The sequence below is a fragment of the Micropterus salmoides genome, unplaced genomic scaffold (assembly GCF_014851395.1).
Source record: "Micropterus salmoides isolate LMB-PRFRI ecotype aquatic unplaced genomic scaffold, ASM1485139v1 Ms_hic_scaffold_1, whole genome shotgun sequence".
In the NCBI taxonomy this organism is placed as follows: domain Eukaryota; kingdom Metazoa; phylum Chordata; class Actinopteri; order Centrarchiformes; family Centrarchidae; genus Micropterus; species Micropterus salmoides.
Genome location: NW_024040040.1, coordinates 50,156,193 through 50,169,826, shown reverse-complemented (window position 1 = coordinate 50,169,826; position 13,634 = coordinate 50,156,193). Strand labels below are relative to the sequence as shown.

The window sequence follows — 13,634 nt, the reverse complement described above, 5'->3', positions numbered from 1 at the left end:
ATGCGTAGACCGGCACTCCTGGCATCTCAATACCTAAGATGCTGCGTAAAGGCTTCAGGGAAGGTCATCCTATGCAGTGTGACCACATTTGGCTCAAACTCGATGGCCAGTTTAACACAGAAGAGAGCGAGGACATCTCCATGGCTCTGGGCCTCCTCCTGTGCGTATATTTTGTTTGGAATCCAGCATCCTAAAGGACTGAAGAAGACACTGACCTTTTTGGAGTGTGTTGTATTGAAATTAAGGATGCAGTCGGACTTCCTGTCACAGTAAAGAGTATACAACTTAATCTCTGAGTGGACTGTAGGACTCAATATTCTCTCTTTCTGCATGGCCAGTTGAAGAGAACAAGGACTTTTCCACTTAACTGGGCCTCTTCCAGTTTCTATTTTTGAAATCTTGAAGGACTTTTAAACATGTTATTGTGCTGTCGACAATGAACGATACTGCAGGACTTCAGCTGTATCAGCCAGTTGCAGTAATTTCACTAATTTACTAATTTAATGTTAATATTTTCTAAATATAGTGAAGAACTAAAGTAGGCTTATACATGAATAGGCCAAAAAGAGACCTGCCTACTGGGCTACAGAAAATGTTTGTTTTTACTTATTTTAAAATGTACACATTATAGCTTGTTATCTATATAAGGGGAGTATATTGTAATGTTGTGTATATATTTATCTATTTGTTTTTTTTCCCTGACTTGTCAACTCAGAATTTAATTTCTTTGGTTTTAAAAGGGTAATTTTGTTTCTCAGTATTTAGTACAATTATTTTATTATATTTTTGAACCACGATTTGGTAACAAATGATTATCATAACACTTTAAATTATGAAGTTGTCATTTAAAAGCATATTGACTTGTCTCTGGTAGTATCTGGCATGACTTAAGGGCCCCACTAGCTCAAAATGTAAAAAATATTTATAGAATTTGACAAATGTGCTATAAAACTGTTAAACTGTAAAATAGATGCTATATAGCACCAAAAAATCTTCAATTAAACTAGTGTAACTTAACGGACTGGTAACTTTTAACAAAACCAAAGAAAATAAAACGCAAATAAGCTGCTGAAACGAGTGGCTTGTTTCCGGTTTCCCGAGAGACTGTCTTTCTTTAGACATATTAAAGTTAATCAAAAATCTATTTGCGTGTATTGTAATCAAATACATTCCCACAATCAAACCTTAGTTTTCAGCTTTTGATAAAAGGAAAACAATTGTCAGTAGTTAGACCTTAAGAGGTTAGCATTTCATAGGAATCACAGATGAGAGGAACTTAACTAGCTTCCTGGATATATTGGCGGTTACACATTCATAGAGAATATAGGCAAGATACACGAATGGCATCAGATTATTGGACATGATAAATACCGAGTGACATTTATACATTAAAGGCATTTCAGACGATGGCAATACTTTTGTCCACTTGGGGGAGCTCGGGTTACAGCACGATGGCTCTGATTAATCCCAAAACAATCTTCTTAGGAGCTGTGGAATTTAGTCATTTTTAACCTTAAATTCAAGCTTGAAAATTAATCGAGTATAGGATGACATTTCTTTATCATCATTTCTAAAGGAAGTGTCAGAAAGTGTTGTGAACAAAGCATTGGTTACAAAAAAATGAATAAAGTCAGGTGACCTTGCTGAAAATTAAAACACTGCAAAATTAACTTATTTAGATTCTTTAACAACAAATACACCAACATGGTAACATAACTACTCAAACGGAGGCAAACGTAATCAAGTAACTAAAAGATTATTTAATTAAACAAGGTAATGCTTTGAGTCTTGAGGGGAGTACTCTTTTGTTTACACAAAGGAGTTCAGGGCTGTCCTCCTGGTGTCTGGAGTTTCCTCACACCTGGGCGTGAAGAGGAGAATATCCTTTGATGTGAGGTAATTAAACAAAGAGCAAGGTCAGTTGCCGTGGTTACGCGTGTGGGGGCAGTTTAGAGTTTCCTGCCGTCTGTTGAGTTGATATCCCAAACCCCTCCTCCTTCTCTCAGGGAGAGAAAAGGATTTGGAGTAGTCCAAACTTATTTGATATAAAATGCACGAATCCACACTGTTGGTTCACAACAATTGTTAAAATCCTAATTTAACAATGGCAAAACAGCAGCTGACAACCTTAACACAGGGTGCTCTGTAAGGAACAATATATCACGCCACTCCAGACAGGGAACCTTGAAATCAGCCAAACCACATAAAACAGGCAGGCAGCAGACTGCTAAACGTCACAGAGGGTTCATGTGGCAACCAACAGGCAGGGAACTACAGCTAATGAGGGTGTTTGATCTGGGTGGAGCTAATTTGATGCTCTAGAGGTGCGTTCAAGAGCAAGGCTAAACACCTATAAGCCTGCATAGAAATACACACCACTACACATGCATGTAGTTTTTGAGTATATTTTAGCATTTTAGCCCTCTGACTGACTCAGGCTTGCCTGATCTGGTCTTGTTCAGTGCAGAGCTGCCTTGCTTATACAAACTGAAGAGGCAGGTGTCATCCTGAAGTTTATTGAAGGTCTTCAGCATAATCTGAATTACTGTATACAACAACAACAACACTAACACGTATTAAAATAACTGCAAAAAATATTTATGCCCTCCCCCAAAAGGGCGCTTGCATAAAAGGCCTCTCCGTCTCAAAGTCCCAGGCTGAATTTCATCCCAGTACATCCCTGTCTGTAACCTATTACATTTCCACAGTAACCTTCCCAACAACATGCATTCAGAGTGAAAGTTAGATTTACTTTGTCACTATGGGGCGTTCTTACATTATCAGTTAATGTGTGAAGACCTTGTAACTCCAGTTTTTACTTCATCTGACAGATTAAATAGTTTGTGGTTTGATAAACTTGTTTGTTCTTTCCAGCACAAATGAAACCATTTAAATTCCTCATGGATGAAACCAGTAATCTGCTGCCCTCATCTAAGATCCATGTGGAGATATGAGGTTTGCACTCAACACCAACAACATGATCTTTACCATTTAATCATTCAAACCGGGACAAATAATTCAAAACAGATTTTTATACAAGTAAAACAAAGAACAAAAGTTTACAACAAAATGTTCATAAAAATAAAACATTAACTGTTCATTACTAAAAATTTGAAAAACAAAACTCTTCGTACATATAATAATAAACAAAATACAACTTTTAATTAAGGCGTCTTCCTTCATTTTTGACAGAATAAGTCTGCAGGAAAGAAAAGTAGTTACATGTTCTGCAACTTTTATTTAAAGAGGTGGTATTCTGCTTTTTGGCTTTTCCCTCTCATTTATTGAGTTATATATATTTGTTGTGCATGTAATAGGTTTGCAAAGTGAAAAAGCCCAAAGGGAGTTCCCATCTCCCACAGAGAAACTCTGCTCTGAACTGCCTGAAAACAGTTCATTTGCAGTCCAGCCGCTTCCCTTTCATCCCTGTGACGTCACAGGGATGAAATATGCACCTCATATAACGCTCGCCAATCTACTCCAACACGCCCACAAAGCAAGAAGGTTGTGGGTTCAAACCCCGGTTGCCCCGGCCTTTCTGTGTGGAGTTTGCATGTTCTTCCCGTGTCTGCGTGGGTTCTCTCCGGGTGCTCCGGCTTCCTCCCACCGTCCAAAGACATGCAGGCTAGGTTAATTGGTGACCCTAAAATTGTCCTTAGGTGTGAGCGAGAGTGGTTGTTTGTCTATGTGTGGCCCTGATGGACTGGCGACCTGTCCAGGGTGTACCCCGCCTTTTGACCGATGCCAGCTCGGATTGACTCGCCCCCGCGACCCCGTACACAGGATAAGCGGTTGACGATGGATGGATGGATTGTATAAAATCCTGTTTTAGCCTTTTTGAACATGATAAGTTTGTCTCCTACTTATCTGACTTGTGCTTTTTATAGACAAACCAGAGCAGCCTCTGCTCCAGTCCAACAGTAGAGCAGGAACAGCATGCTGAACTTCATCAGCCAGAGTCTCATAAAACATCCCTGCAAAGCATTTTGTAGTGCAGAGCCTCACAGTCTCAGAGCAACGTGTCCTCGTCCTCAGTTTGGATAAAATGTTTGCCAAAGGTCTTGTTTCAGAACTGAAGGTCTTGTTTCTTTTTTATCCTTCAGTCCTCTGTGGAGAGGTGTATTCCATTTTTCTGAGTCAGCTCTTGCGATCTGTAAACAAAATTAAGTGAAATTCAGTGCTGAAACACATCAAGCTCAAAATAATCTCTCATTTATGTGTCTTGAGTATGAATCCTCATCACAACTGTGTCGAGTTATTTAGGTCGTCCTTTTAGTTGAGCTAGAAGAAAACTTTTAATATTGATATTAACTGAAGGGAAGGCTTAATCGATTATTATAGAATAGAGCTTTATTGTTGCACCAATCAAGACAATAAAGAATAATAAACAAAGTGAAACAATGGACAGAACACAAAATAAATAATAAACACAACTTGTATCACAAGTCATCAGCAATATAGTCAACATGTGTAAAAGTAATTGATTAATGTCTAATGTCCTAAAACATGTTTTTGGGAAATGTAATGTCATTATAGTAATTAAATGACGACAGGGCTTAAACATGGTCATAGCTCAAACGGAGTTCATTACAGTGCAGAAGAGCTATTGTTTTCAAGACAGAGGAAATACTTACTCAGGTTGGTTACTTGTTCCTGTCTGATCTGTGGTCTCTCTGCCTTTTTTACACACATTGGTTTTCTTGTATATACAGATTGCTGCCAGCCCTCCGACTGCTAAAACCACAATGACTGCGACGACAACGACTGCAGTTAATATGTTGTCCTGCATTTGTCCTTCAGCTGGAGGGTCTGAAACAGAAAGAGTTTGTTTTTGTAATTGAACTTCAACAAGTGCAATTAGACCTACTGAAGCGTCACGATGTTAGGTGGGTTTAATAATGTTTATTAAAAATCACAGCAAAGTAAAAGTTATGTTTTGGCTCCATCTCAAAATATATCTAGTATTACAATAATATAAAAATAGAAAAGCGGCAACTCCTCACTCAGATTATTTCATGATAACAATGAGTTATTTATTTTGAATGATCTCTTGCTATAGGAGGGTTTAATCAGCTTCATTGATTGCTCTGTGTAAAACTAACTATTTGCAAAACACTGCTCACCTTTGTCTTCTTCATCTGTGTGTTGGGTAGGAGTAGGGAGGGCTGATGTTGGGTTCACTGGAGCTGCATCTGCATGATGAAGGCAGAGTCTTGATTAAATTATCTTTTTGGAGCTCTTTCACCCACAAAACTTCATCTTTCATGGCTTCATGTTTTGCTGCCGTTAGTAGCTCCTTGATTTCTGTTGTGGGACACCAGTTAGTACATACAGTAGTGTATGTTTTTAGTATGGAATATGTATGTGTATGATAGTATGCCATTATTCATGTGGCATAGGGACAAAACTTATGTTTATGTGTGGCAGTGACAGCACAACACACTACCAGCAAAAACAAAAATAAATTGTTTCTGTTACTTTTTTCTACCCATATAGAGTACATCAGTGAGGACAGGCTAAAAAAACATCTTTCAAACTGATCATCCAGCTGAATCAACATGTCTCTAAAAAATTTTATCAAAAACATGATGACCTTTCTGAAGGACGATTTATTACAGGACTAATAAACTGGAAAACACACACCAGTTAAATTTGTTTTGTATTTGATGGTTTGTTTCTTTCCTTGTGTTTCTCGTACCGTCCACTTTAAGGTTGATAAATAACTCGTTGTTTCCTCTGATGGTGCTGGTGTAGCACTTGTATCTGCCCTGGTCCTGAACCTGCACCCCTGTCAGCTGGAGCGAGGCGTTTCCTCTGGAGATCTGGTCCTTGAACAGCGATGTCCTGCCTCCGAAGTTCTGGCCCTGGTGTGTGAGTTGGTCTTCGTTGTGGTAGTAAGAGTGGACAGTAGTGTCTCCTGTTGTCACCTGTATCCAGTGGATGACCACATCAGCGCCACCCTGGAAGCTGCACGGTAAGATGCAGCTTTGCATGAAAACACAGGACACCTCAGCATCTGCAACACATCAGGTAAAGAGATGTCTGTCAAAGTTCAGTTCAGGTAAAAAGGCAGCTGAATCCAAGTTATCCAAGCTAGTAGTCCTTAACTAAGAACTGAGGGTGTGCAACTCCCAACAAAGATCATTTAGAGACAAGATGTATCACTCTATGGTTAAAACAAAGCCTTCAACACACAGGGTGAAAAGAGGAGCTGCAGCAATGTGCAGTATGACAAAAAAATATGATGTTTTTTGAAAATTAAACCATGTAAACCTGTTCTGGTACAACACATTAATAAGACTTTGAACCAGAAAGTGAGCATAGTCCCACCTCTTTAAAGTCAGACAAAGTTCACAAGTCAAAACAAGCATGGGTAAAGCAAAAATAAAACACATTTTATGCAGCAAAAATATGACGTTTCGTCCTCTTTCCAAACTGATCATCCTGCAGACTGTCAGAATTATTGACCTTTGGGAGATCTCATCTTCCAGGTTGGAAGCCTCTGATTTAGAAGAAGACACATGAAATGTTTCTGTAAGGTCATAAAATGCAGTGAAGGGCCTGACAGTCAGTTTCAGGAGTGATTGTAGAGGGCAGCCTTGTGATTTTAATTATGGAGGTTGTTGCAGTTGAGAGAAAAGTGTAAAGATGGACGAATAACATTTTCGAGTGGCCTTTTATTGTGGCCAGCCTGAGGCACACCTGTGCTATACCCATGCTGTCTGATCAGCATCTTGATATGCCACACCTGTGAGGTGGATGGATTATTTCGGCAAAGGAGAAGTGCTCACTAACACAGATTTTGACAGATTTGTGAACAATATTTGAGAGAAACAGGCCTTTTGTGTACAAAGAAAAAGTCTTAGATCTTTGAATTCAGCTCATGATGAATGGGGTCAAAAACAAAAGTGTTGCATTTCTACTTTTGTTCAGTGTACATTGTTTTAAATATAAATTTTTGTTTACATATTTTGCATAGCAAATTAGAAACACTTTCATTTTTAATAACCATAATTTAAAAAATGCTGCTCACCATGTTTTCAAAGCCTGCTCAAAAATATACAGATTCATTCAGTGGACACAGTCATATACTGTATACACATTTACTTTTATTTACGGTACACATGCGCATTCACTTTACTGCATAGCTAAATAATAAAATAACTAAATAAAAACTGTTATTACTTTTGGAAAGACAAAAATATAAAACACACTGAAAAAGGATTTAAATATAGAAATGGCTGAAAAACATTGACACAGATTTGAAAGTGGGCAAAAATCATAAAATGCTAAAAGATGAGTGACACAGGTCCTGGCAGCAACATTTAATGAATTTTTATTGATGGTGTTTCTGCACTTTGTTTTTTATTAACAGCTGCAGATTCTGCTACGTGCTGGTTTCTCTTTAACTCAACTGGAAAACAAAAGTATTCAGTTCAGGCTTCAGTCTGTTTTGGAGGAATGTATCAAGACAGGTTCAGCAGGATTCCAGTAAAAGTTGTAGACAAGATGATGCTCTCAGTCTTTTCCTCCTTTACAACAGATTTGTTTTTACTATAGTATATAAAAATAATTGGAACCTCAGTGACCTGGTGGGTCAGTTTAAACAAAGTCATACTGTGGAGCAAAACAACATTCAAGCCAGCAGATCTTTCTTTTAAAGTCTAGTGGAGATCCTCAAGTTTCCAAAGATATAAAATATGTCAGGTTCAGTCTTGGGTAACTCTGTCCAAAAAAGGAAACGTAATACTTTTTATAAACATCAGACAGACCTGAAGAGTTGTCACTTGTCATTAAGTAGCACAAATAAAATCCTGTTTATCGCCTATCGTTTCAGAGGAAAATATCTTAAAACAGTGGCACATAACATCAAAAATCTGAACAGCTGGACACCTCGTTCTTCTTTCTGTGACTTTGAGTCAACAGACCTTTAAGTATTTCTATAAATTCATCTTTGTTTATTGTTTTTCCTGATGTGCTTCCTTTCTTTAGTGAAAATAATCATGACACTAATGCACCAAGTTTAAACACCTCTGTGATTTATGTTTAGAGTAAGATCAGATGGGCTGTGAACGCCTCACTCACCTCCTCTTGCGAGACTCCGCAGAAAGGTCAGGACCACAAACACGACACACCTGATCCCCCCAGTCATCCTTCTGTTAAACTTCCTCTGTCGACACTGTTTGATGAACTAAACAAAATAAATCAGCAGTGCTAACTTAGTGAATTTTACTAAGACTGGCTAACTGGTCTGACTTGTTACTGTGCTGATGTCATGAATCAGCTGTCTAGGAAATATTTCAAATACTTCAGGCTCCCCGTTGAAGCTTGCGTGGGTCAGTCAACACTCTTTAACAATCAACTCTTTCATTCTCACTCTTTTTTAAAAGGTATATGCCTATAGCACCTTTCAAAAACACAGTTACAAGGTGTGTTGCAGTAAAAAAAATAATAGGCTAAGTAAATATATCCAAAACATAAAAGATAAAACAATTTAAACAACTACAACAAATACCATCAAAAGCCATGAGCTTCAATGACTAGCTAAGATTTTGTTGCATTAGTAGGGCCCTGCTGGAGGATCTGAAGCAGCGATGAGGCTCATAGGGAGTTAGCAGATCAGATTCTCTCAACTCTTCAGACCTGCCATCCTCAATCGGTCCACCAGGCCACCCTCAGACTTTCCCTCCTTTCCACATGACCTGACTGCTCCACCCATCTACACACCTGTTCCACCATTCGCTCATCAGCTGTTCACCATTTATACCAGTTCACTTCCTTGGTTCCATGCCAGATTGTTATGTTGCTGTGTGTTGATGTCTTAGTTTGTTTCTGCCTAAATTACCTGGATTTGAGCTTCCCCTCTTTGTTGGGACTCTGGATTCTTGTCTGCTCCTGAGTGGTTTTCTTTGCTTATGTTTGACTGCTCTCTGATCTTGTCACCTTCCCATAAGGCTTTGTAGCCTACCTCCATTTTGTATGATTAAATAATTAAACTGCAGTAGATCTGCATTTGGGTCCTACCCTGACCCAGATCTACCATATGGGCAACCTGGGCACGCGCCCAGGGGCCCTTGGGCAGAGAGGGGCCCTCTGTGATGGAGGTTGTTTACAAAAATGAAGTCTCATTGTAGGAAAGCCAGATGTGTGTTCCCAGATCGCAGAATAGCGACAAACAGTTTCGTTGTCCAGCAAGGACAATTACGCTTCTTGTTAACATGCAAGCCTTTGTATATTTCTCAGTTTCTCTTTTTTTTTGCCGTGTCTTTCCATGTGCTACCTTGAATCAGTGAATGCTATTATGGGTTATGTCAATAATATACGTTATTTGAACACCAAGTTTAAGGAAGTTTTCCATCAGATTTGTTGGAATATTTAATATTTATAATAGAAAACCCTTATTTGGAAGTATTTGTATATATATTTCTCCTTTATTAATTTCCAGAACCACACCCATTCACTGATGTAACCTGTTGCTGGAATAAATAAAGCATCCTCTCAGAATCGATTCTCTGGCCGGAATCATTTCATCCATAGTTGTCAGACCCAAACCAATTGTTTCCCGAGGTCCCCTTCCTCACTCTCATTATGATTGTCTGTTTTATATGTCAGTTTGATGACTGGAAGCAGGCCACAATGCACTGTGTAGATTGGCTACTGATAAAGGTGGGTGGGCATAAAGCAGGTGGTTTACACCGTACTGATTCACCATCGGTTTTTGTAAGAACAAGTTGAGATTAAAACATAGACGATGCAATCAGTTTGTAACTGATCCATGGTCAGATAGCATGTGTCTGCGAGTGTAACGTTAGTTTTGTGGAAATCGTTGCAACCGAAAGAGAAAGAAGTTAAAATAGCCTGATTAAGGTGGGCCTTAGCATTTGTGTGTGTTGGTTTAGTCTGTCTGGTGGGGCGAGGGTTCTATCAGGTGCCTGTAGTTTCATGAGTGTCAATAGCTTTGTTATCGAAAGTGTGGGGGTTAGGGATGGGAGAAGGGCCCTTCGGGGCTTCAGTGCCCAGGGGCCCCTGGGGGTACTAATCCGGACTTGGTCCTACCCCCGTATTCCTGCAAACCTGCTTGCACCAGTAGTAACAATAAAAAAAACACAAGCGGTAAAATCTTCAAATCAATCTGATAACACACAGTGAAGGGCATCAAGGATGTAGTCACTTATGTTTCAAAAGCTTAGCAGCAATGTTTTGTGGCAGATGTACTCTTTGGTGTGCACTGCAATAGTTGAGTCTGGAAAAGATAAAAACTTGGATGACATTTTCTAGATCTGCAGATGAAAGGAACGAGTACTGTAGCACTCAATTCACCTGAGCACCAGAAAACAACTCTGACTCAAAGTAGGCTCCACCTAAATTATGGGGCCCTTATTAGATAAGTCGACCAGAGAGTATGATGCTAGTGCTGAAGGGCTGGAAAGGTAATTGCAATATAAATATTTTTGATTCAGAGTCATCTGCAGGAAATGTTTGCACACCTGTTATTAATTTCTGTAAGGCTGAACATAATAAAGGTCACAGTACCTGGCTTTAAAAATACATACAGATCATCCACGTAGCAAAGAGCAATATTTTCTGACTCAGAAGATAAATTAACAAAATCATTCAATAATCAAAAACAAATGCTTTCCTTCCTTGTTTCAGTAAGATTGAAACAGATATAGAAGAGGTTAACTGAGGCAACAGAAAGCAACGACAGCAGTTTGTGCCTCCATCTACTGTCCAGACTTGGTAAAGGATATGAGGTATTTATAGTACTAGTAGTACCAGGTCTGCTCGTGCTGTGAGTCCACGCCTGTAATAAAACCAACGAGATTAGAATCCTGAAACAGAAGTCAGTCTACCAACCAAAGTTACACAAATAGATTGATAACTAATGTGGATAATCAACAATATATATTCTGAACTCCTTATTTATATAAACCTAAATAAATATGGAAAATGGATCATCACAAAGCTGAAAACAGGCCTGTTTAGAGATAAAAGTTTCTCACAGGACAGCGACTCTACAAACATGTGATGTCCTTAAAAACCCACAGCAGGAAAATGCAAAATACACAAGTACATTTTTCTGATGTACTCAGTGCTTCTCAACATTTGACTCAACATTTGACTCTACTTTATTTCCACCATACTGCCGGTGTTCTGTTTATTTATGATATCTATCGAGATGTGCTATTTAGCGGTTCTGCGCAAGCGTAGGACCCACAATCGTGGTCTGTTTCCACGGCCATAAATCTGTGCAACCTTGCTGTTGGGCATGCCGTCGAGACAGTGGCTGATCGTCAGCAATATCAAAAAATAAAATCTTTATTAGTCCATCAGAATATGCTACCCCTGATATCTTAAATGAAGATGTCATAATATAGTATTTCAACATGCTCCCCATCTCCTTTCAGTACACATGGAGTGAGTATAGTGGTACAATTTCTGTAGTGGGAGCATTATTTGATATCAGTGTATCAGAATATGCTACCCCTGAAATGATGTTAGAATATAATCAAAAACAAGACGTCATAATACTTAGCGAGTTATACCTTTATGGGATTAGAAAAGGGAAGACACTTTTCGATGGGGCAGAGCAACTCCATAGACTCTGCAACCGACCAATCACAGCCTGGATGGAGCGGGACATTTAAAAGTGTTGACACATAGCCTAGGTGTCATTTTCATTGGGGACGCTGGAGACATGTCAGAATCAGGTCAGTACTCGCACCTTATTTTGTTTCCAATTTTTCACATCTTCAACCACTGCTTGTGATAGCACCATCACAACACTAGCTCGATTACCTCATTTGTGTTGCCTTTGTTTAATTCATTTTCTGATTTAGGGCATGAATGGCATTGTTTGCTTTATCTCACTGTTCAGTAGGAGACTATTGCTGTGCAATCATTAATAATAACCAAAGTTGTCTGTTTACGTTGTACATTTACTGTGAGAGAACTTTGAACTATATAATTTAGTTCCAGTAAGGCTGAGGAAGGGGGTTATAAATCATATAATTAATAATTTGAATAGCTGTAAGGCTGCAAATGTCCATCTAAAGAAAAGAAAAATATTGTTGATTTGGACATGAATGATAACAGGCTGTGTTGTGTTCCGATGTGACCTGCAGTCTGCGTTAGGGCAGATTTCTAGAATTACAGTAATACAGTACAAGTAGTATTTCTGAGTAAATATGAAAATACTCCTTTACTGTAGTAAAGGTAAAGGTGTAAAATAGGTAATTTTACATGCATTCAGAGTAAAAGTTGGGCTTATTTTGTCAGAGTTATTGTGTGAAGACCTCATAACTCCAGTTTTTACTTCACCTGACAGTTTGTGGTTTGAGAAACTTGGTCTTCTTTTCAGCACAAAAAATTTTCCATTTCAAACCCTCCTGGTTAAAACCAATAATGCACTGCCATCATCTAAAATCCATGTGTAGATATGAGGGTTGTACAGAAGAGGATGAGGGCCACACGTGAAAGGTTTATCTGCCTCATAATCTTCACATGTGGCCCTAAACCTCTTCTGTAGCTTTGCGCCCAACAACATGATCTTTACCATTAAATTATTCAAACAGGACAAAAATGAATAATTCAAAACAGATTTTTTTTTATTTGTAAAATAAAACTTCTCGACAAAAGGTTCATAGACTTTTTACCTCATACAGCAAATAACGTATATTATTTATATTGTCCATCCATCGTCAACCACTTATCCTGCGTACAGGGTCACGGCGGGCTGGAGCCAATCCTAGCAGGGCAAAAGGCGGGGTACACTCTGGACAGGTCGCCAATCCATCACACGGCCTTATTTATATTGCATTACATCATATATTTTAGTTAGGGCTGGGCACGTTAACGCGTTATGATCGCTTTAACATATGATTTGTGCTGCGCGTTGCTACAAAAAGACAATTCAACTATCCCGGCGTGTGGGCGTGTGCACGAGGCGCGCACAACCGCAACAGTTTCACAGGAATGCACCGGCTTGTCGCTGCACCTTGTGCTCGAGCACTTCACCTCACTCTGACAGGGAAACTTGCAGCTGAACACAGACTGTTTCTGCTGCTCCCTGATAAAAGATACCTGCTGAAAACAAGAAAACTGGACTCTGACGGTAACTTGATTTGATTACATTAATGTTTAAGTTGAGATTTACCAGAAATATTTTATTGCTACTGTGTAAAGAGAATACTGCTGGTAAAAAGCACCCTTAAGTGTTTACAAACCACATGTTATTGCACTTTTGTGTATATAGCAGTACATTTAGATTAAACGTGCGCAATATACTACTTTAGAATTCATTATCAATTTGCACATAACAATACTATTAATCGCGCTTAAACATTTTAATCATTGCCCAGCACTAATTTTAGTGAATCAATTTACCAAAGATTTAATTTCAACCTTTTTGAACTTCTGTTGTTTTGCCCCAAATTAAGTGTTTTATGTCTTGATTTCTATCTTTTATTCGTGCTTTTTATAGACAAACCAGAGCCGCCTCTGCTCCAGTCCAACAGTCTCTGTGAGTCTATTTTTAATATTACTTCTTCTTTAACGTTTAGTCTGAGTAGAGTATCGGGAAACGAGGTAGAGCAGGAACAATATGCTGTACTTCACCAGCCGGAGTCTCCCAA

At 38.8% G+C, this 13,634-nt stretch overlaps 1 protein-coding gene across 1 annotated transcript; it reads right to left on the bottom strand.

Moving 5' to 3' along the window:
• Positions 1-2,500: 2,500 nt before the first annotated feature.
• On the bottom strand, positions 2,501-8,259 carry LOC119913097 (programmed cell death 1 ligand 1-like). The gene is made up of 5 exons (XM_038732429.1): positions 8,086-8,259; positions 5,699-6,016; positions 5,124-5,192; positions 4,635-4,809; positions 2,501-4,151 (listed from the first exon to the last, which is right to left on the bottom strand). Exons 1-5 carry the CDS (start codon positions 8,150-8,152, stop codon positions 4,100-4,102), a joined length of 681 nt encoding a protein of 226 aa, XP_038588357.1. The 5' UTR covers positions 8,153-8,259; the 3' UTR covers positions 2,501-4,099.
• Between the last annotated feature and the right edge of the window lie 5,375 nt (positions 8,260-13,634).

Coding starts and splice junctions, on each gene's coding strand:
- LOC119913097 (XM_038732429.1), bottom strand. CDS start 8,152: ATGACTGGGGGGATCAGGTGTGTCGTGTTTGTGGTCCTGACCTTTCTG. Junction 4,810..5,123: donor CACAGATGAAGAAGACAAAG/GTGAGCAGTGTT, acceptor TTTCTGTTTCAG/ACCCTCCAGCTGAAGGACAA. Junction 4,152..4,634: donor GGAACAAGTAACCAACCTGA/GTAAGTATTTCC, acceptor TTTTGTTTACAG/ATCGCAAGAGCTGACTCAGA.